Source organism: Mirounga angustirostris, unplaced genomic scaffold, assembly GCF_029215605.1.
Source record: "Mirounga angustirostris isolate CCGP_5_RB_7025 unplaced genomic scaffold, mMirAng1.0.hap1 SCAF_14, whole genome shotgun sequence".
Lineage (NCBI taxonomy): Eukaryota > Metazoa > Chordata > Mammalia > Carnivora > Phocidae > Mirounga > Mirounga angustirostris.
Genome location: NW_026991722.1, coordinates 55,400,057 through 55,424,695, shown reverse-complemented (window position 1 = coordinate 55,424,695; position 24,639 = coordinate 55,400,057). Strand labels below are relative to the sequence as shown.

At 38.9% G+C, this 24,639-nt stretch overlaps 1 protein-coding gene across 2 annotated transcripts in view; it reads left to right on the top strand.

The window, feature by feature from the left end:
• L3MBTL4 (L3MBTL histone methyl-lysine binding protein 4) overlaps positions 1–24,639 on the top strand; it is a 496,448-nt gene that overhangs the window by 205,417 nt on the left and 266,392 nt on the right. For both annotated transcript variants that reach the window (XM_064577895.1, XM_064577896.1), the window contains exons 11-12: positions 10,336–10,421; positions 12,669–12,779. In XM_064577895.1, coding sequence (XP_064433965.1) covers positions 10,336–10,421; positions 12,669–12,779 — 197 coding nt within the window. The remainder of the gene's footprint in view (positions 1–10,335; positions 10,422–12,668; positions 12,780–24,639) is intronic.

Sequence of the window (24,639 nt, the reverse complement as noted above, 5' to 3'; positions counted from 1 at the left end):
GATCATATTATTTTCATCCTTTGTTTTGTTAATGTGGTGTATCACATTGATGAATTGCAGATGTTGAACTATCCTTGCATCTCTGGAATAAATCCCACTTGGTCACCATGTATGATTCTGTTAATATATTGTGGAATTCAGTTTGCTAATATTTTATTGAGGATTTTTGCATCTGTGTTGGTCAGAGATACTGATGTGCTTTTTTTTTTTCTTGTGGCATCCTTGTTTGATTTTCATATCACGGTAATGCTGGTCTTCATAAGAGGATTTTGGAAGTGTTCCTTCCTCTTCTATTTTTTTGGGAGAGTTTGAGATGGATTGGTATTCTTTAAATGTTTGGTAGATTTCACCATTGAAGCCATCACAGGTTTTTGATTACTGATTCAGTCTCGTTATTAATAACTGGTCTGTTCAGATTTTCTATTTCTTCATGGTTCAGTCTTGATAGGTTGTATGTTTTTAGGAATTTATTAATGTCTTCTAATTTGTCCAACTTGTTGGTGCATAACTGTTTGTGGTAGTTTCTTATGATCCTGTGTATTTCTGTGGTATTGGGTCATAACACCTCTTTCATTTCTTTCATGTTCCTTCTCCCCAAAGAACTTTCTTTAGAATTTTTCTAGCATAGGTTTGTTGGCAATGCTATCTCAGCAATTGTTTGCCTGAAAATGTCTTTATTTTGCCTTAATGTTTTAAAGATATTTTTGCTGGATATAGAATTATGAGTTGACTGATCTTTATCCCCTTTATTTCATTAAAGCTGTATTGTCTTTTGGCTGGCATAGTTTTTGTTTGGAAGTCTACTCTGATCCTTTTCCATGTTTTCCTGAATGTAATTTTTACTTTCCTTCTGGCTACACCTTAAAATTTCTGTCTTCAGAGCTCTGAAAGGGAGCTCTTGCTAGTCTTCTGTCTCCTAATCTTTCCTGTGAGCACTTGGTAAGGCCCGTTATAAAGAGCTTGTAAGTATGGGGACACTCCTCTTATGTCTGGGGCCAGCTCTTCCAGACTGACATGCTAGCTCCCACTTGATCTTTAAGAATTTACTTAAATGTTAGCTGATTTTTTCTTACTTGGGTGGGATCACCTTTCCCTCTAGTGCTCTGCCACTGGTTAAATATTTGAGTTTCTCAGCTGTCCCCAGAGGTATGGGCCTCCTTAGATTTCCATTACTTCTTTTCCTTGGAACTTCAGCTCTTTGATGGCTACAGGAAATTTATAATTTTTCAGAGTATCTGGCTGTTTCTCATTGTTAGGGAGTGAGTAACAGTCTTCTGTGGCTTTCTACATTCTACACAGAAATGGCATTCTCCCTTAGTTTCCAATAGCATTCTTATTTTATGAGTCTTCTCTTATTTCTCTAAGAATATCGAATTCAAAGTTCATCTACTTTTTAAACTTACTGGTTTAAATCTTCCGTTCCTTATATTGTCTCTTTTCTCAAATTTCCTTTTTTTGTTATTGTATTTGCTTGTTTTAGTATCTGTTTATTAGGTTCTTCAGCTCTCTGGTGAATCTTAATTGTCCTTTCATTTTTAAGAATAAGGTCCTGAGAAGCAGAGTAAAATCTCTGGGTGCCCTAATGGGATTCTGAAATTGTGAGCATTCCTGTGGGGTGCTGAGATGTTAACCATAATGTTTTAGTTGGATACCCCAAAGTGTCATAACTAGGACTTCTGGGTTGGTTCCTACATGAAAGGCTCTTCTTCCTCCTTCTGACTGGGGTGTCTATGTGTGTGGGGGGGGTCATGGGAGTTGTTGAGGGTGGGGGAGAGGGCTGCCCGCAATTTGAGATCCAGGTACTGCAAGTGGCTATTGTTCTGTGAATAGGCTTCATCACTGTGTTAGATCCCAAAGTCTATGCCTTCTTTGTTTCAACCTGTCCAGAGGCTAAATCCTCCAGCCTTTGACCTTAATGTGGGAGGGATAGTTGCATAGTTAGTTGTATGGGGCAAGGTAGGTAACCTAGTGTGCCTAATAGTTTCTATTATGGACTTGAAAACAAGCATCTGCTGTTAGCCCCACAGTGCTGCCTTCAGAAGTATCTGATGCCTGCAGTTACTGAAGCTTTCCAGGGTTCTATAACATAAATTAACTTGCTCCTTTAACAGATTTGTTTTAGCTTTCTCAGTACGGTGAAGTCAATTTTCATTCATTTATTTCCTTTTCACACTTCCAGGGATTTCTGTTGACATTTCTCATCTGCTTTTGTCTTTTTACCTATTCTCAATGTGGCTTCATATCTTTATACTAGTATTATTTTTTGTATTTATTTATTTATTTTGCATAGACTACATTTTATTTATCCTGTTTTTATTTTATTTTATTATGTTATGTTAATCACCATACATTACATCATTAGTTTTTGATGTGGTGTTCCATGATTCATTGTTTGTGTATAACACCCAGTGCTCCATTCAGTACATGCCCTCCTTAATATCCATCACCAGGCTAACCCATTCCCCCACCCTCCCCTCTAGAACCCTCAATTTGTTTCTCAGAGTCCATAGTCTCTCATGGTTCCCCCTCCTTCATTTCTCAGCCTGTTTTTAAAAACGTTTTGTTTCTTTTTCCACTTAGTTACTCCTCTCAAGGAAATCACAATTGGTGCTAATCCCTCTGTATTAATTACCATGAGCTAACTAGCATATCAAATGACTGCAAAATTTTAGTACCTTAACACATTAAGAATTGCTTTCTTGTTCCTCTCATAGTGCAGTTATAGTTAGTTCTGCCCCATGTAATTATCCTGGGGCTGGGGCTCCTCCAGGTCCTTGGGGATCTTTTGGCAAAGCCTGAAAGTGGGAAAAGAACTGATGTTTGCACATGAGATGGCTTTAGGGGCCCAACTCAGAAGTTGGGCCTCTAAAGCTTATTACATCATTTCCACCCACATGCATGGGCCAGAACTCAGTTACATAGCTACACTTAACAGCGTGGGAATCCAGGAAATGTATTTTCCCAGGAGGAAAAGGAAAATGATTAAACTATTAGCAATCCTATGCTATCTATATTTTGTTAATTCCCATATGATTGCATATACATGTACACATACACACTCATACATCTATATATTTGTGAATCCATATCCTTTTAAAATAATTGCTTGTGCATGGGGTGCCTGGGTGGCTCAGTTGTTAGGCGTCTGCCTTCGGCTTAGGTCATGATTCAGGGTCCTGGGATTGAGCCCCGTGTTGGGCTCCCTGCTCGGTGGGAAGCCTGTTTCTCCCTCTCCCACTCCCCCTGCTTGTGTCCCTGCTCTCGCTATCTCTTTCTCTGTCAAATAAATAAATAAAATCTTTAAAAAAAATTGCTTGTGCAAAAATGGGATTATATACATATTTTTCCATTATCTTTTTGTCTTGCTCTGCTCTGTCTCACAGCAGATCTCTTCCAAATCATTTGGTATAATTTTAATTCTTTATAAAGGCTACATAATATTCCATTATGTATTACATCAAAATTAATTCAACATTTTCTCTGTTGATAAGTATTCATTTAAAAAATGCCTTTATTGATATTTTGGTGGCATTTAGAAGGGAATGGAGCTAAATGTATATGCTCATTTCTACATCTTTAAATTGGAAGTCTAGCATTCAGACTGGTTGTGAATGTATGCTAAATGCAAGATTATTTCTAGAAATAAAACTATAATAATTTATATTTTGAGAGGTAATGAAATGTAGTTCATAGGAGTAACAGCCATTGGTTTCCATAGATTCTCTAGAATCATCAATTTGCTGGACATATTATTAGCAAATATTCTAGACATTTGAGGAGCATATAGAAATATTTTAGCAAATTATGTTTTGATACCAAATAACTACTTAACTTTACTTCACAATTTCTTTGCAAAGCTAAAATTACATTAGCAAAATTTACAGTATAAATAAATCTTGTATTTAATTGCAGCATTAACTATTAACTTTTTTTAGGCACATGGAATTACTATATTTTAAATGGCATTTTGCTGTTTCCTATGGATAGATTCTATTGGCATAAGGAATGTAAGAGTTCAGAGAAAAATGGATATTATTAATTATTTAATTGAACAGATATTAAGTACCTACTAAGCATGAGGCCCAGCTAAGAGCTAAGGATATAACAAACAATATAGACATAACATGTAAGGATTTTTAGTTATGGAATATTACTCAGTGGAATATTGTGTGGTTAGTGAAACTGAGAGAAAAATAGAAGCAAAATAACCAGTATGTTTTCTATAATGTGAGGTATTGAGAGAGACAGACAGGGACAGAAAGAGAGGGAGAGACAGAGGGACAGAGAGAAATAGAGGCAATTACCCCTGTCATTTACCAAGCACTGGGTTGGATTAGGTACCGTGGGAGCTGTGGTCATTTTGGAGACAAGTTTTGCTGGGAGCTCATCCAGTGTAGTCCAGATTGTTTTTTTATTTTGTTTTTTATTCTGAAAGTGATTTCACTAGAGAGAAGAGACTCTGTTGCCTTAGTCTATTCTTAATACACTTCATCTCAGCCATACTTTGAGCAAAACAATCAAACCTCAAAGTGACTCTTTAGAAGTCTTGGTTTCTGTAGCTTGCTGCCCAGGAGACTAGGGCTCTCGCTTTGGCCTCGTTATTAGTTGTCGTGCCTTAGACAAGTCACTTAAAATGCCAGGTCTCACTTCCCTCATCAATACAATGAAGAGTTAGATGAAGTGCCCTCTTAAACCTATCAATATTCTGTTTGTGCTGACTGAACCTTCTCAGTAAGACTCTTGGCACATCCTTTTTTATTGCTGGTTATTAAACAGGACTATTGTCCATTACCAAAAAACTGCTTGCCTGGGATGCCTATGATTTTTGGTTCCTGGATTGGCCACTGATATAATTATGATTGTCATGCTTCTCTGGGTTCATGGGACAGGTTACACAGACCAGAATGCCAGGAACTTAAGGGCTTGTGCTATCTATTCATGATCCTAATTCTTTAGACTGTTTCTGTGGCAAAATTATGTTTCTTTGGAGGCTATTGTTCCTAGAGGTAAAATAATGGAGGATGTTGTTATAAGAAGAGTCTGTAACCAATCTGACACATAAGTGGGTCTTTCTAATATGGAACAAACAGTTGAGGAGTATTACATTTGCCTTGCACAGATGGCACACATCAAATGGCCTTCCCCTGGTACGGTCTAGTCTCTAGTGCTGTTTGGAATCTTATCCAGTATTGGTGCAGGAGCATCAGCTTGTTCTAATGGCACCTCTGAATACCACCAACACCAGCAGGCAAACAACTGTATATCTGCATTCCATTCATTATTTTGAGGCTAGACCAATATAATTTTGGCTCACATATCTGTCATTCGTGGCCACCACAATATCAGATGCAAACTTATTAAGAAACACATTTCAGACATTTGGCAAATATTTGCCAAGTATTTATTGAGTGATAACTACATAGTAGGCACTGTTCTAGACTCAGAGAAAAGAGCAGTGAAGTAAACAAATCCCTGTCATAAGGCAGTTATGTTCTTAGAAAGCGAGAGAGCAAATATGTAAAATATTTATATAATAAGTTAATTGGTGGTAAGTGCTATGTAGAAAGATAAAACAGGTAAAGAGGTTAGGAAGGGCACATGTATTTGGAGAGGGAGTTTTTTATATACAGGGAGTTCAGGGAAGGACATACTGAGGATGTGATATTTGAGGATCAACTTAAAGGAGGTGAGGTGGGCAGTCCGGAGGGTCCATGGGGAGAACTTCCCTGTAAAGGAGCAGCAGACCTTGAGGAGGAAGGAAGTTGAATGTGTCCTAGTTGGAGCAGGAGCAGAGTGAAAGGGAGATGAGGTCAGAGTGGTGAGGACTTGCTTTCCCCGGGTGATATAAGTAGTCCTTGGAATGAAAGATTTAGGTTTGTTTTCACTTACATTTAACTTGGTTTGACCTTAAGTTTCTCCGTTTTTGTGCCCATCCCATACGTGTATCCTCTTTATGGACTTTTTCTTGACCCTCAATTTTTGTTACTCCAAGCACTGGGATTGACCTCCATCTTGCAGCTTTTTCACACAGGGCTTTCTCGTCACCCTCTTGGGATAGCACATTTTGCTTCTCCCGAATAGTCCTGCTGCTTCTCCTAGGACAGTTCTCAGCTCTTCAGAGAAGCCTCTTGAGGGTTTAAGCTCTTCACTCCACCACACCTCCTCCCTCCTCTGGCTGTTATCTGGTTGCCTTCTAGTTATGTGCTAACGTTAATTGAAGACATTTGTCACCTGGGTCTTCCTCTTCTCCAGAGAACTGCCAGTACCATGGGAAAATCCAGGGGCTGCCTGGCAGGTGCCCTGCTTTGTAGTTCCTTGATCCCAATATCTGACACATTTCCCTTGTTTAGTTCAGCCACCTGTGCCCACAGCCGCAGCATGCACCTCATCTTGCCTCAGCCTTTGCCCATCTCGGAAGTGCTAATCTCTCAATAGTGTGGAAAGAGGTGGGACGTGAATAAATGCATTTGTATCTATAGCCTGCCTCCAGTCGAGCGATGTTCCCACTCTCACCCTTGCCATACTACACCTTGGCCTCCAGGGGGAGCTCACACTCCCAGTCCTGAGACCTTGGAGGATGGGCCTCCTTGGACCATGGAGCTCTGGGTTACAGTACTAGGGAGAAGCAGTGGTTGAGTATGTGGGTAATGGAGTCAGACACAATTGTTCAAATACCATTTCTTCCGCTTCCTAACTGTATAACACTGAGCAAGCTGCTCATGTTCTCTGAGCCTCACTTATCAAATGAGGATGAACAGGCACACCTCCCAGCCTACGTGAGGAATAAATGACTTAGTGTAAATGGAATAATCAGTAGAGAGGTAACTAATAAAGGGAAACCAGTTAGATGTTTCTTCTTTGAGACAAGTAAGAGGTTAGAGGCTGTTGTTCCATGGGGTGGTCTCATATATTTCTTGAAACTAGAAGGAATGTAAACTTTGAAAAGCTTCTGTGTCATTGCCACACAGCTGTGTGAAAGTATCTGGCTCTTGCCCCTTCCTCTGTTGCCGCACTTTTGCCTCCCCCCCCCAGGTGGAGCAGGACTCAGGATGGGGTCCCAGAGGAAGACAGGGGGAGCAGGTGGCTTTTGCAGGCCTCCCTAGGAAATGAGACATTCTCCTCTTCTTGGGCTCTTTGAACAGGGAAGATGTATGTAATACATGTTTTCTTTTTTGTGTACATACGTAGCTCATTTCTGGAGAGTGCCGTAGAGGAAGTTATTGCTTCAGAAACATTTAAAACAGTGACTTTTTCTGTTTTCACTTATTGATCACAAAAAGGTGTGAAAAAGATGATTTCTTTCATAGCAGCCTGCCAGATTTCTTTAAGGGGCTGGAGCAGGGCTGATTGCTCCCTCTCTTAATCACTGCACGTTCATCCCTCAACCCGCTACACGCTGCTTTCTTTAGTCACCATTCCACGGAATCTGCTGTCCAGGCCCCTGGTGAGGAACCTGGAGCAGGGAGGAGGGGACCTGGTGCTGAAGGCGTGTGGTATGAGCATATCCAGAACCCATGCATAAATGTGGACATCCAAAATACAAGGAGTGAGTTTGGACAGTCATTAATAATATGAGCTACAAAAGGAAATGAGTGCAGAAATAATTATTGAAACAGAGGGCATGTAACATAACTCATATAGACAAGGACAAAAAGCAAAGGAAACCCTAAGAGAGCTTTTTAAAAAAACTCCAGCTTAAAACATGTTTACAGAAGTGATATAAAGTAAACCAGTTATGAAAGTAAATGTAAATGTTTTTTAAAATCCATTTAGAAGATGTTTAGAATAGATACACCTGAAACAAAAGAATTTAAAAGTAAAAAAGATGGGGAAAATTTTTATCAATAAAACAAACAGAAAATATCAGGATGGCATACAACTTAATTTTTAGTAAAAAAGAAGAATTTGATGCAAAATGCAATCAAGGTGTCCAAAAGGGACATTTTCTTTCTATGTTAAATAAAAAGCGCAATTACTGTGAACATTACATATGCTTTTCTGTGCTAAGTAACGTAACATCAAAATATTAAGCAAAGTACCCCATGCAGTTTTACTCCTGGATACATTCCAACAGATGTGTATATTTCTGTACTAGAATGTCTGTAGCAGCACTTTCCATAATCCACTTTCCCACATCAAAACTACCCAAATGACTATCACCAATAGAATGGATAAATAAATTGTAAAACCCTCACCCAATGGACTACTATACAGCAGGGAAAACAAATGTTCTCCATACAGCAATCTACGTGAACCTCACAGAGTGCTGAGCAAAAACTGTCTACCACAAATGAGCACATACCATATGATTCCATTTATACAAAGGAAAAAATGGAACAAGTAGAACTAATCTTAGGGGATAAGAGTTTCTCTTTGCAGAGAGGGGGCAGTGACTGGAAGGGAGCACAATGGGGAGGGGGTGTCCTGGGTTCTGGTTACACGGCTATGCTAATTTTTTGAATAATTTTCAAGCTGTTTACTTGATTTGTGTATTTTTCTTTAAATATATTTTAGTAAGAAGTTTAAATATGAAGAAAAAATTATCAGAGATACCAGAACACTGTACAGAAAAACTATTTTAGATATTTTAGCATATTGCTTCAGGCTTTTTACTTAAAGAATAAACAGATTTTTGAATAATACAGCTCTTTATATTGAATTAATGCATACTGATATTATACCTTAAAACATATATAGTATGTATATGTATATACTTAAAAAAAATTTTGACCATTGATCCTATATTAGGCCAAAAAGAAATCCTAAAGTCTCCAAACAGGAATTGTACAGACCATGTGACATTCTGAAACTGCCATGTGCTAAACTAGATACTATTATTAATATTTTAAACAACTACAAAAATTAGCCATTTGAGATATCTCTTAAATAAATATTTGGCCAGTGACTAAATGAAGGTGACAATTATAGATTGTAATAATAATTGTTTTTGAGAAAATAAAGGTGAGAAAAATAAATATGTCATAAAGGTTTGTCCAGGTGTCTAAAGCTGTATTCAGAGGCAACAATGGTTAAGTTCATAGTCTTTTTAAAAAATTATTTTTATTAACATATAATGTATTATTTGTTTCAGGGTTACAGGTCTGTGATTCATCAGTCTTACACAATTCACAGCGCTCCCCGTAGTACATACCCTCCGCAATTCCATCACCCAGCCACCCCATCCTTCCCACCCCCCTCCACTCCAGCAACCCTCAGTTTATTTCCTGAGATTAAGAGTCTCTTATGGTTTGTCTCCCTCTCTGGTTTCATCTTGTTTCATTTTTCCCTCCCTTCCCCTATGATCCTCTGTCTTGTGTCTCAAATTCTTCATATCAGTGAGATCATATGATATTTATCTTTCTCTGATTGACTTATTTTGCTTAGCATAATACCCTCTAGTTCCATCCACATCATTGCAAATGGCAAGATTTCATTTTTTTGATGGCTGCATGATATTCCAATTGTATGTATATACCACATCTTCTTTGTCCATTCATCTGTTGATGGACATCTAGGCTCTTTCCATAGTTTGGCTGTAAGTTCATAGTTTTGAATGCTTCTATTATTTAAAAAATGAAAATAAATTAATTTTCTTTATAATTCAATTTGACAAGTAAAAACAAACCTAAGGGAAATATGAGTAAAGTAATAAGAGTAAAAGCAGCAGATGAAATAATTAGAAAAGAGAAACGAATACAGTAGAGCTGATGAATAAATCTAAGTACTTATTCCTTTAAAGGAAAAAGAAAACAGCACAATAATAGGTAATGTAATGTAATTAGGAATAAGATAACATAAGTGTAAAGAGAAACAAGAAACCCAATTAGAATTTTTTTTAAACATAGAGTGCTTTATGCCATGTTATACCAATACGTATTTTTAAATTGCAATTATAAATGGCAAACCTGGGAAATTGCAATTACAGAGATGTAATTAAGAGAATAAAGCCCTAATAGAGGCAACAGTATTGGAGGAATTAGAAAGATTACCAGTTCACTGTCTGAGGTCAGACAGTGATTTTGAGTTTTTTCAAACTCCTAAGGAGGTCTTCTGGGTGTAACCTGGCTCTGCCAAGTATGCACAGCACCATTTGACCTTGGCCTTGTTGAGTGAATGAATATGAGCCAATGAATGAGTGCTCTCTTGCCTTAGTGGGGATGAAAGAGCCCTCTCAGAGGTTAAAATAGACAAGTAAGGTAATGTAGGTGAGGTTCTTAGCATAGGGGCTATTAAATAGTGAGCATTCCAGTTAACAGTAGGTCAGATGTCTTAGAGTCCATGGGAATCAAAATGTCAATGAATAATCTTTTGATATGTATATATATATTTTTTCAGGTTATCCTGATCCAGAAAATTTTTCCTGGACAGAATATCTGGAAGCTACTCAAACTAATGCCGTTCCTGCCAAAGTTTTTAAAATGGTAAGTTTGTATCTGAATACACTCTCACCTTTAAGCAATGTACATGTTGACTTCATTTGACAGGTTTAAATTATTCTAGATTTTTCTTCTTTTTTTTTTTTTTTAAAGATTTTATTTATTTATTCATGAGAGACAGAGACAGAGAGGCAGAGGGAGAAGCAGGCTCCCAAGGAGCAGGGAGCCCAATGCGGGACTCAATCCCAGGACGCTGGGATCATGACCTGAGCCAAAGGCAGACGCTTAACCATCTGAGCCACCCAGGCACCCTAGATTTTTCTTCTTAAAGTCAAATGTTATTTTCATAACCAATCTGCCTTGTTTTCAATTAAGGCCACAAAGGAGGTGATTCACTTACTATCGTTTCTCTACACAAAAGTAACGATGGTTTCCCTACTTGAAAAGCCCGGTAGCCCTACACCCTCATGCAGTTGAAGGCACCTCACCAACCTCAGATAATGGTGGAGTCCTTCATTTCTGCTTGTATTTGTCCATCAAGTGGGAACGCTGCACTTTCACAGTCTTGGTACTCTTTGAATGTCCATGACGCCATAATAAGATAGGCGAATTGTATGTAGCCTGAGTGTGCTCTGCTTTTATCCATTTTGAGGGAAACATTGCTTTTAGCATTTGTTAGAACACCAACTTTTAAGTTCAAATTTGTCCTTATACATTTATTGCAGGGTTGAACCAAGCATGAATTATTTGGTAAAAGACAGTGCATTGATAGTATAGTTAGAGATATTTATGTCTAAAGCGGTTTTCAAATTGTCTGCTCCGGGCTTCCTGACTCATCTTTAATCAGAATTTTATATAGTGGGCTTCCACATATAATTTCATTTATAAAAAGTTTTCTAGGGATCACAAGGGATTTGAAACAAAATGCTATTTCATTTTTTTTAAATTGATTATAGAATAGGCTGGATTTGGAAAATAAGTGTAATCAAATTAAGTAGGCTAGAAGTCCCAGAGTGCTTGAAAGGCCTTAAAGAATTGCAGAAACTCAATAAGCAGAATACCAGCTTCTTGTATTATCTTTTTCTCTTTTGCTTTCTGTCAAAGCTCATTTTACTTTTCCAAGAAGAAAATTACAAGAAAATAAAACTCTGATTTAGTTAAAAATGCAACTTCCAGGCTCTGACATGGGGTTATTATGGATTCACCTCAAGATACGTATCTTTGGCGTCTGCAGTATGAAACTGTTACCTTTGTTATCAAGACAGTGACCTTGGGGAGAGCAGAAAGAATTTCAAGCATCAAAGACCTAATTATAGTCTGTGTATTCCATTTAGTAGGTGTAATAATGCATTTTGGAGAAAATATGCTTCCACAAAAGCTGGAGAAAAACAAATGAGGTACTGGAGAAAGATTTAACTGTTTATTACTCGCATATCATGAAGGTTTTATTTTCCTATTGCCATTTCCAGACTTGAGGGATTCAATACACTTCATTTTCAATAAGGTCAATTGAATACTCTTATGTGTAATAGCTTTCAAAGTGAAACTTTTTGCCAACCTGTGAACACTGTTGGAGTTGTCTTTTAACTTTGATTTTTGGTTTTTATATTTCTCTGGTGCCAGTGATTTGGTAAGTCCCAGTGTATTTTTTCCCATTCAGTTTTTTTTAGTGTTTTCTGAAGGTCCATCATTATAGACTCCTGGTTCCTAGCATTTTAAGAGTTGGAAGAAAGCTTAATTAATACAGTTTTTAACATGCTTATGTTACAAAAGCACAGGTTATGGCTTTAAATTACATTGTGGTATGATTTTAGAACAGTTACCTGTAATAGTCATGCAGCTTTTATCTATTTTAAAATTTAGATTTATAAAGGATTATGTTTATCCTTTCTTATTATTTACTAAATAATTTTGTCTTCTGGGTCATACATTCCAAAACTGGGCAGTGAGAATAGTCAACAGTTTCTTAATTTATAGAGTTAATTTCAGAAAAAAATCTAAACAAATAAACTGTTAATAAATTAGAACCTTTTCTGAATCTTGTGATCATTAACGAATTTATGATTTAATCTCTTTTTAGCTATCTTGAAAATGACCAGAAAATTCTTTCTCCTCTCACAGGTTTTAATAAAACTGGATAAAATAATATGCATAAGCCTTAGGGCCCTTCAACCTGAATTCCAGTTGTACAAAGGGTCTGAATGCAAAGTCAGAACAATTGCACTTTAGAAAACATGCGTGTCTTGTCTGCACAGTTGGGTTTTGCTGACTTGTGCTCTTGTGACCTTTCAGCGGACGCCCCATGGTTTTCTGCCAAGCATGAGACTTGAAGCGGTGGACAGACGGAACCCCAGGCTCATTCGCGTGGCTACGGTCATCGATGTGGATGACCAGAGGGTAAAGGTACGCGCTTCCGAGGAGTGCGGTGATGTCTTGGCGCATCCTTGCCCCTCCTGCGAAGCTCTGATTTCTTGGCACAGCAGGAAGGAGCAAACTTCCACAGACACCATTCCTAGTCCCAGGTCCTGGGTACAGAGATGGCCAGCTGACGTGCACCTGACATGGGGAATCTGTAGATTAGACACAACTGATTCTAAGAGGGATTCTAACATGTTCCTGTTTGGGTTTGCTGTTTAGAGTTTATACGTTTTTTTCTTTTTCTTTTTTTTTAAGCTTCCTTTTATTGCTATTATCAGCTTTTTTTTGAAATAGTCATTAAACACCTTAACAAGAACAAGTAAGTCTTTGTTTTCTACCATTCTTTGTTAGATCAAAGAAAAATGAACAAAAGGTTGTTAGTCACTGTAGCTAGAACAGAAATTTAGATTTTGAAGTAAATAATTGGTGAACAGATTTCTATACTGTCCTTATTGTGAAATCTATTTTTTTTAATGCACACATCTTCAAAATGAAATTTTCTTAAAATGGAAGCTTTTAATTTTTTTAATAGAGAGCTAAATATTGTGGTATTCAATCTACAGCATACAGTTCAAAATTATTTTCCACCCAAACACAGTTTATTTCATACTGATAAAAAGATTCAAGTCAAGTACTTTTAATAGGCACTATCAAGAAAGAGGCATTTAAGTTTGATATATAGTTTGTATGATTTAAAATAAATCTTATTTGCTATATGTCGAATTTGAAAACAATTTCTATTTCACCTAATAAAGAATAATTAGTACAGATATTTTAGTAAAATTTAGAGATGAGCATTTTACCATAGATTATCAAGAATTAGCAATATCTTTCATTCTTCTGACAAATGAAAACAATTATGCTGAGCACTATTCAGGACTAATACAACATGGGTATTTTCTCTCACATATCTTGTTTTTAATATTTTATTTTATATTGAATTTTAAGCATATTGCTTAAATTCTTACTTATTTGTAACTATTGCTTACTTTTTTTTTTGTTTTCAAACACTTTTATTTTTCTTACTTCCTATGACTATCTAGAAAAGAAAGCCCATTGTCCCACAAAATAATCCTGCAACATTTCAAAATAATTTTTTCATAGCACATAATTTTATAATACAGTTGTGTCCCTTCCTCTACGTTGCAAATATGTATAAAGTATATGGTTGCTTTTCCTCAAGTTTAACTAGAATCTATCTGGAGCTTATTCTATATAAACAAGCATCGTGAATCTAGATCAGGAGCCAGCAAACTTTTTCTGTAAAGAACCAGAGAGTAGATAGAGTAGATAGCTTTAACCATGCAGGCCATAATGTCTCTGTCCAACTACTCAGCTCCGCTCTTGGAGCATGAAAGCAGCCATACTCATTATATAAACAAATAGGCTTGGCTTTCTTCTAATAAAAATTTATTTATGGACACTAAAACTTGATTTTATATGATACTCATGTGTCATGTAATATTCTTTTGTTTTTAATATTTTGATATTATGAAAACCACTCTTAACTCTGTACAAAAACAGGGGGTTGGCCAGATTTGGTCCAAGGGTATAGCCCAGATACCAAGTTTTAAAAAGATACTCTGAACCCCACTATTGCTTACTCTTATAGCACTTACTCTGGAAATGACTTCTGAATATCATAATTACTTTATAAATTCAGGGATATTTTCTTAAAGATTTTACTTATTTATTTGAGAGAGAGAAAGAGAGAGAGTGTGAGAGACAGGAAGAGAGAGGAAGAGGAAAGAATCCCAAGCAGACTCCACGCTGAGCAGTGAAGCTCCACAAGGGGCTCGATCCCACAACCCCAAGATCATGACCTGAGCTGAGACCAAGAGTTGGAAGCTGAACCAACTGAGCCACCCAGGCTCCCCAAAATTCAGGAATATTTTGTCACTGAAAATGAGCCTCAGGTTTTTTTTTTCTGAATTTTCGTTTAACTTTCATTATAAAATTACTGCATTTATAGGAAAAATTCAATCTGAATAGTCCATCAAATCTTGCTTAGAATTTTAATTGACAGTTTATTTTCTTGTGATTCATAAGATACATATTGTGTTGGGCGCCTGGGTGGCTCAGTCAGTTAAGCGTCTGCCTTCGGCTCAGGTCATGATCTCAGGGTCCTGCGATCGAGCCCCACATCGGGCTCCCTGCTCAGCGGGAAGCCTGCTTCTCCTTCTCCCACTCTCCCTGCTGTGTTCCCTCTCTCGCTATGTCTCTCTCTGTCAAATAAATAAACAAAATCTTAAAAAAAAAAAAAAGATACATACTGTGTTATCTGTTGAATGTATTTGCCACCTTATTTATATGATCATATTGTGTTAACACATTACCTTAAAATATTTGAAAAACTTTAGTTCCTAAAGTGAATTTAGTGTATTTTTTATTTACCATCTCAACATTGATCCTTTTAAATCTCTGAGAATTTAGCTTATCCTTCCAAAGAAGTATTTCATGTATCTTCTCCTTATTCTTTCTCTTTCATGGTAATTGCCTTGTCCTTTACTACAGGGAAAGCGTTGAAAAGTGCTTGGTCCCTTTGACAGGATTAGAACCTTAAGTGTTAACTCTGTGGTTGTAAGCATAATGGAAATCCTGTTAGGATTTTAGGACTAAATTAAGATGTGTTTATGCAGCTGATGCTCTCTACCCTGCGAAATGTGCTTTATAAAATGTGAAATGAATTGTTTCCCTGTACCATTCAGTCTGTCAGAATGTATCAATCCTGGAATGGATATAAATGTCTTAGGGCTTGTGGTGCACTTTGCAACAAACAGCCTCTTCCCTCTTGCAACCCATTCTTGGGATGGACCCTTCTGCCATGGACCCTCCATTCTGCACCCTCCCCTAGTCAGTCCTGCAGTTGGGTACATGCTTGTCCCATGAGGTACAGGGGGAAAGATTGTGGGCTCGCAGTTTTCCGAATAGAAACAAATCATAGAGAAGATTCAGAAGTATAGCTTCAAATTCCATTCATCAGGGTTCCAGAGGAGAAAAAGGCATTGAAAATGAGCGTCAGGTGTTTTCCTCTGAATTCTTGTTTAAGGAAGTTGAAGGCAGTGGGTGGGACTGTCTCTGCAATTGAGAATGCAGTTGACAGTTCCCTGATCTCCTCATTGTCCAGCACATTCCTCTGTTTACTAATGTGCTGACCATATTCTTCTATAGTTTTCTCTTATTATTATTTTTATTTTTTGTAATTTTCTCTTTTAAAGTCCATATCCTTCCAAGATTGTTTTTATCATTGACACTGGCACATAATAGGTGCTTAATGTACGTGTGAATGTAGGAGCGAATGGCATTGCATATCATCTGGCATCCTGTTACTTGAGTGTGTGAAATAATTGTGTTAGTCCAAAAGTACTCTTCCCTCATTCTTCATTCCTCTCCTAATTTCTCCTCCATTGGAAATCCAGTTCAGCCTAAGGTACTGGAAAGTGACATAGGCTGCACTGATGCTGGTTGGACTTTCAGCTCTGACTTGTTTAACTGTGTTACTAACTTGGTGGTTACTCAGTGTATTTGCACTTTCCTTTATCTGTAAAGTGACGTGGTTGGTTGTGAACTTTCAGTGAAGTAACGTATGTAGCACACCCGAAAATGTGCCTGACTCTAGCCCTTCGGTGGTTGCCGCTGTTATCAGCCAGTGCTGCCTTCCTTGGTCACCTTTGAGAGTAATTGTCATCAGTAGGTGGAGGGAGGGGCAAGCCCACGCTCCCTGGTGAGTTTGATTGGAATTTCCTTGGGAGGGCTCGTGTGCGCATGTGTGATTGTGCTGCATCCCGTTGTCTGACTGTGGAGAGTAGAGTCGGCCTGTTGAACCAAAAGAACAACACCAGTGATGGTGGTAATGACGACAATAGCAGTTTGTATCAGATGACACTTTTGTAAGGGCTTCACGTGCATTAGGATATCCTTAACAGCAACCGTGGGACATGAGGTGCGGTTGTTAAACTCATTTTATAGTTGAGGAAGCTGAGGGATGTTAGTAATTGGTCCAAGGTCACAAGCTGGAATGTGGGGAACCGGGTTTACACCCCGGCTTTTAAACAGAGGTTTTCAACTCTAGAGCTTATAGTCTTCCTACTCCGCCTCTTACATTCTACTTGTTATCATAAATATCCTACTTCATAAGGGGAGAGCGGAGGTGGGGGATGGGGACGGAGTTCACTCCTCACCCACCCTACTTTGTCCTTTGTGCTGGGCCCACATCACCTGTCCTCCCAGGAGGTTCGTGTGGTGTTGCTGGCACTCCCTGGCAGAGCGCGGTAGATCCGGAAGACTAACGTTTTTCCTTTCTGCCACTCCCCAGATATGTAGTTGCCTTTATGTGCTTGATTAATTCTGTTTTTAAAGCAGCTTTTTTGAGATATAATTCACACACCATAAAATTCACTGGTTTCAAGTATACTCCCAGAGCTGTGCAACCATTACCACTATTTAAATTTAGAACGTTGTCATCCCCCCCAAAAGAAAGTTCACACCCCCTAGCAATGACTCCTCAGTCTATACTTCCTCCCAGCCCCTGGAAATCACTAATCAACTTTCTGTCTCTATGGATTTGCCTATTCTGAACATTTCATATAAATGGAATCATGTAATATGTGATCTTTTGTACCTGGCTTCTTTCACTTAGCATAATGTTTTGAAGGTTCATCCATCTTGTAGCATGTATCAATACTTCATTATTTTTTTATTTCTGAATAGTATTCCATTATGTGGGTCTACCACATCTTGTTAATCCATTCATCATTGATAGACATTTGAGTTGTTTCCAGTTTTTGGTTATATTGAATAATGCTGCTGTGAACATTTGTGTATGTTTTTGTGTGGACATATGTTTTCATTTCTCTTGGCTATGTCTCTAGGAGTAGAATTGCTGCGTCATATGGTAACTCTTTGACAAAAGATGTTTTCCATAGTGACTGCCCCATTTTACATTCTCACCAGCAGTATATGAAGGTTTTAGTCTCTCTACATCCTTACCAACATCTGTTATCATCTGTTTTTATTTATTTTAAAAATTTTAGCTAGCCTAGTGGGCCTATGTGTGTAGATACGAAGAATCTGAATTATTGCAGTTGACATGTGACCGCTAATAATACATTGGCCAAAAGGAGTGGGATCCAGTGACTTCCTAGTGGTTGTAAAAGTGGAAGTAATAGCAGTAGATGTGATGTCAGGCTAAGAAGTCACAGAAGTATTCTCAGTAGAGTAAGAAGACCCAGTTACTGAATATGGACTTTGTTCCAGATGTTCAGCTAAGTATGTGACATATTGTACCTTTATCTCCACAACATCTCTTTTTTAAACTTCTGTTTTTATCGAGGTCTGACATGAGACACTGTATTAGTTTCAGGTGTACAACATAGGGACTTGCTGTTTGTTCACACTGCAAAAGGATCACCGCGGTGAGTCTAGTTACACAAAACTCTTACATGTACATGTTATTGCTTCTTTACAGTTGGCATGGAGACTTTAAGTAATTGGAGCCAGGTTTCCCAGTCAGAGGTGGAAGAACTGGGTGCAAACGTAGATGTTTCTAACTCCGAAGCCAATGCTCTCGTTTCAGGTAGAGCCCTGTAGCTGAGCTAAGCCATGGGAACTAGAGACTGTCAGTTGTCGGTGTCGGTGGGACGGGGCAGTGGCAGCCTGATTCAAGATATTCTCCACCCTTGCTCTCTTAAGTCCATTGGTACTAGTCAAGCCAGATATTCTTATCTTTATACTGAAAATATTAAGTTGGTCGTGTATGGTTCACTGGTAGCTGAGTTACGAAGCTTTTCTTGCCTTAGCAGGGTTTTCAGATGCTGTTTCCGCTTGTGTTGATTACTGTGTTTATTAATTACCATGGTTACTCTAATAAATATTTATGATGTACTCAGTGTGTAACGTGTTCAATTTATAGCCAGCTATTATGTTTAATAATTATTCTTTTGTTTGGTTGCACAGTGTACTCTGTTATATCTGAAAGCCCATTACTGTCACCTTATCAGGAAATGCACATTAAATTACAATAGACAGATGGATGCTTTTAGGAAGTTTAGCCTTTATTTGGGGAAAAAAATGTATTCTTCTACAAATAAATGTAAAGGGAGGACTTAAAACAGAAATGTTTGATAAATATTTGCCCTGTGGGAACCACAGCTAAGCTGTGAAATGTATTATAAATGAATTCCAAATAGATGCTTTAGGAAGTTCTCCTGAATCATTAATAAATTGAGTGTCTTCAGCAAGTCTTTTCATATTTCATGCATTACCTGGATGTATTTGTGGCATTTCTAAATGAAATAAGAGCATCATGACCAAGAGAAATTGTCATGGTAAGTTGTCTACTTGTGTGACTAGAAACTATTTTGAATTTTCGGTCAGGCCAATAAGTTCAAAGCTTTTGTTTGAAAAAAAACCCGCAGGTGGATTAGTGCAAAGGAAAAGTCCAAATACAAGTCAGTGAATGTTCATTTTAATTAAGGGTTTCCTGTGCTTCAATAAAGTTGCTTGACCCCTATGAGTCCTAGTTTAATTATCTGTCAAAAAGGGAGCAGAATTGGAATATATCATCTCTCTTGCCACTGTCTCTAGCTGGGATGCATTTTTGAAAATGGTTTTGAAATATGAGGACAGAACAAGATACTAACATTAAAAATGACTGTCCTTTGAGCTAAACTTCTAATTAATGCCCATTACAGTGCCACAGTTATTGATGACTGTCTTCATTTGGGAAGGAGATGGGGACAAATTTCAAAAATATTATGACCAATTAGTGAAAAGTTATTTTTTAAGAGTAGGTGAGACTATAAATTAGTGTCAACCCTGATTTCCAGAAAGGTTTAGGCAGAATGCCCTCCCCAGTAAAGGTGCTTTAGTGTAATTATGGTAACAACAAAGAGCAGCAATAATAATATGAGTGCTGGCTAACTCAGCTGTGGGGCCCACAGGCTGCTGTTTATGTGCTTCACATTTTCTTACTTTCTGAATCCACACGGCAACCCTGTAAGGGAGAGACAGGCAGAGAGACAAGCACACACAGCTTAGCCACTTTATGCCAGCCATCCAACTACAGCCGGAGCTCTGAACCTGCAGGGCAGCATCTTTTCCTGTAAAGGAACAGCAAGTAACTTATTTCAGCCTTTATGGGCCTTGTGATCCCTGCCGCAGCTGCTTGGTTCTGTGGTTTAGCACAAAAGCAGTCATAAACAATAGGTAAGCAGATGAGTGCGGCTGTGTTCCTGTAAACCTCTGTGGACACTGAAATAGGAATTCTATATAATTTTCACATGTCACAAAATATTCTTTTGATTTTTTCAGTCATTAAAAAATGTAAAAACTAGGGCGCTTTGGTGGCTCAGTCAGTTAAGCGTCTGCCTTCAGCTCAGTTCATGATCTCAGGGTCCTGGGATTGATCCCTGCTTAGCAGGGAGTCTGCTTCTCCCTCTTTCTGCTCATGCCTTCTCTCTCTGTCTCTCTCAAATAAATAAAAAAAGTTTTTTAAAAATGTAAAAACCATTTTTTAGCTCATGGGATGCACAAAATCAGGTGATGGGCCCTGTTTTGCCTGTGGGCTATAATTTGCCAACTCCTGTCTTAATAGGTAAATCAGACTTATTCAGCTATGAGATGAACTTACTAAGTTGGTGCTTTTAGTACAGGCAGTTTTGTATTCTTACATTATTTTCTTAAAAATATTTTTGAGCAATCCACATCTATGTTTGTTTTCCAATCTAGTTTTAGATATTCAGTAGAAAGAGGTAGAAGAGATGAGGCCTACCTTATAATCAACAGCTTCTAGACTTAAACATATTTCTCCTAGTATCAATTGGTTACCATCCATTCATTTGATGATTTTCAGTGTGAATGTAGTCAAGCTACCAAAATGATGTATAATATTTCACAGAGCATGCTTCCCTGTCGCTAGAATTGTATTCTCCAAGAACTGTAAGTAGAGACTTACCTTCAATGTTTTTATTAAAGTCAGCATATGCAGAACCGACCCATACAGCCAACAGCACAGCAGGGAAGAACTGCTTTGGCGGTGAATCAGACGTCCCACTTAGGAGTCATTGCTGGAGCTCCTTAGGGAATCCCTCACCCAGCCTCCTTCTTACCAGCCTGACCTGCGAGATCTAATGAGATCCTGACATGTGATTATTTGGCTGGAGGCATCAGCTTAGTCATGAGCTGGATAGAATAGAAATAGAACATTTCACAGTTTTCTGTGCAGAACACTGTGTAGAAACTTCTTAAATAAAAGATGATGATGTTGTAGCACTAGTTGTTCTTAACCCTTATTTTAGGATTATGCATTTCTTTGAGTGTCTGAAGGACGCCACAGATTGCCCCGCTGCAAAACGCATTTACTTGTGGATACAAATGCTGGATTAGATTTGTGTTTCAAGGGTTACTGGACTTTTTAGTAAGGATCTTATTTAAGACTAACAATTCTTAAGAAAGGTCCCCCATTCTCTGTACTGTGTCACTTTATTCAATGCTTTATATTTACTCACAAAGTCTGAGCCTCCTTCCCTGCTGTGATAACGAAGCCTCTTGTTTCCCAGACATTCAGTGAGAACGTGCAGTGTGGACTCACGGTCTTCCTTCAGAGCAAACAAAAGAGTCTGTTGGATTCGTCTTTGCTTTGGAGGAGACATGCACACTTTCTGTTGTTTTCCTGAACAGAAGTGTACTATTTCTGACCAGTGGCAGCTTTAACATTCCACGTGCCCTTACTAATACTGATAGTTAGCTAATTATGCTGAATATCATCTCTTTTTCTCACATCTTCCTTTATAAGCACTCTATTTTTACCACTGGAAGAATATCTATCAAAAATAAGTGAGCAAAAACACCCCAGAATAAAGTGACTAGGCAAGATGGTGAATGCATCTTCCCTCCTTGTTCTTAAATCCATGTCATTTCTTGTGATATGAGAAAAGACGGCAGACTCAGGAGACTGAGCTGCTTCTCTGAGAAGAGAACAAGTAGATTCTTACATTAATTTAGTTCCAAAATGGAGCTGTACTGTTTTCCCACTGCCACTGTAACAAATTACCACTAACTTAGTGGACTAAAGTGACAAAAATGCATTATATTTCTCTAGGTCAGAGGTGCCCCCTAGGCTCAAACCAAGATTTCAGCAGGGATTCCTCTTGGAAACTCAAGGGGAGAATCCTTTTCCTTGCCTTTTCCAGTTTCTAGGCGCCACCTCTGCTCCTTGATTCACGTTCTCTTTCTCCATACTCGAAGCCAGCAGCATAGCATCTTCAAACCTCTCTCTGATATTCCTGCCTCCCACTAATCAGTACAGTTGTGTTTGCCTTGGACCCACCAGACAACCCAGGATAATCTCCCCTATCTCAAGATTACACCTGCCGATTTCCTCTTGCCATGTAAGGTAACCCCTTCACGGGTTTCTGGGCTTAGGACGTAGACATCTTGAGGAACCATTATTCTGCCTACTGTAGTAGTATTGGACAAAATTAAGTTGCTCTTTAAAAAGAGGGAGAAGGGATGAGGCCTACTATAAAATCAAGAGCTTTTACTTAACTGAAGAGACCATTCCAGGAGCTATAGGCCCTGGGATGGTGTTGAGACTTGGAACTTGCCCTCACCAGCTGGTTGGGAAGGTCGGTTCAATCACAGTTCAGTGTGGGGGGTGTGGCGCAAGCCATCAAGTGCTGCAAAAGCCCATTGTAAATGCAGCAAGCCTTCTGAGCAAAGATACTGTGGGGCAGATGGCTTCTCCAGGAGAACAGTTTTCTTCTCTTAGAAAAAGTATATAACATGCCTTGTTTTATTTGCATTTTCAAACACCAAATGCCTTTATTTACTATCATGTAGCGACAAAGGAGATTACAAATTTAATCTGTCTTAATATGTATGTGTGTGTATGCATGCATGTATGTATATACACATTTCTTCCTTAAATTGGAAGCCGCTTGGGCAGGTGGTCTATACGTGATCTGTGTTTGGGCCTGTGAGGAATCACGGGAAGTTGCATAGTTATAGGAGCCCTCAGAGCTCAGCTGTGGGAAACAGGCGACAGGGGTCTGCAGCTCAAGCAGTTGCTATGGATCTTCTTTTTCTACTACTGCTTCTTAGCGGCTTGTTCCCAGCACCTTCTATCCCAGGACTTCACCAAGGTGTATGTGTCCTTGCTTCCTTGGCAAAAATAGTGATTAGCCATGGAAACAACGGGACCAGGTCGCATTCACAGGGACGGTCTTCCCCATCCCAAAGGGGTCCTGTTGATAGAAAAAGAAGGGATATGTAGATCCTATAAACTCAGAGGATGGATTTGTGTTCCAGGGCTGTTGAACCGACAGGGAATGAATCAAAGTTGAACCAAAGACGGGGTTCAGAGGTACAGGTTGGGCGGGATGACAGCCCCAATGAACAGGTGGACGATCTGGTGTGCAGGTCAGGCACAGTGTGGAAACAGGCACAGCTGAAAGTATTTAGGCAAGATTCCACATCCTGGTTTCAGGGCAGAACTGGGTTTGGCATTTTGAGAGTTTAGTACAAGGGGGGCATTTCCCACAATGGCAGAGTACAGATCCACCATCACCTTGGAAGAGTGTTAGAAATGGGGAATCTGGACCTCCCCAGCTGTGCTTGAGCCAGAATCTGTATTTTAACAAAAGTTCCACCTGCTCTGTTCAAACATGAACAAGAATACTTATTCACAGTTAGAGAAAGGCAGTCTGCTTGTCCTCTCCTCTGGTTCTTAATTCCGTTCTCCACATGGGTTGAGGAGGGTGGTATGTGTCCACTGCCCTCCACAGTAAGCCAGGCATGAGCGGCTGCATTTGGACTCCGAATTCAGCAGACATCAAAATCTGGGTGGTTCTCTGGGGAGCCCTTCTGCCTGTGATGTGTAATCCAGTCTTCTAATAAACTCCTTCAAATGTCTGTTCCCTAATTCGGTGTCCACTGTGAGGCTTTATGTCAGAGGGCCATGAGGCTGGCACCCAGTCTTTGGATTCCTAATATCATGATCAGTATTTCCCTGTCCTTTTCTTTTGGGGAGTGGTAATTATTATTGTAGGGTCTATGCAACTACATTTACCTGGTTCTTCTCTACCTCTTTGCTCCTTTTGAGTCTTCTCATTGGCTTTTCTCCTTAACTTCTTGCCCAAGGCTTTGATCCCTTTGTCTTTTCTTCTCTATACTGGTGGCTCTGAAGCTTGAGTGCATATTTAAAATTCCCAGCCATTTGTAAGCTCCTCTGGTGATTCTCATGTACTGCCTGGGCTGAGCACCTCTCCTGGGTTCTCTCTCCCTGAGTGAACTCATACATTCCCCTGGTTGTCAGTACTTTTTACTGACGACTAACTTTCAAATTGTATCTATTGCTATGACCTCTTCCTCAGAGCTCCAGAGTCATATATTTAACTGTTACTTGACATCTTTTTTTTTTTAAAGATTTTATTTATTTATTTGACAGAGAGAGACACAGTGAGACAGGGAACACAAGCAGGGGGAGTGGGAGAGGGAGAAGCAGGCTTCCCGCGGAGCAGGGAGCCGGATGTGGGGCTCGATCCCAGGACCCTGGGATCATGACCTGAGCCGAAGGCAGACGCTTAACGACTGAGCCACCCAGGCGCCCCACTTGACATCTTTTATATGTTTCATGAACTCCTCAATATACAGGCCCAAACTTGTTTCTTCCTTAGGCATCCTCAACCTAATAATGGTAGCCTACCCACCGTATTGCTCAAACCAGACACTTGGGAGTCATTCCTAAAATTTGCCCATCTTGGAACAACCACATGCAGTCAACCACCATCTTCTATTGATTCTAACTCCAGATACTGTATCCCTAGTCTCTTTACTGCTCTCCATC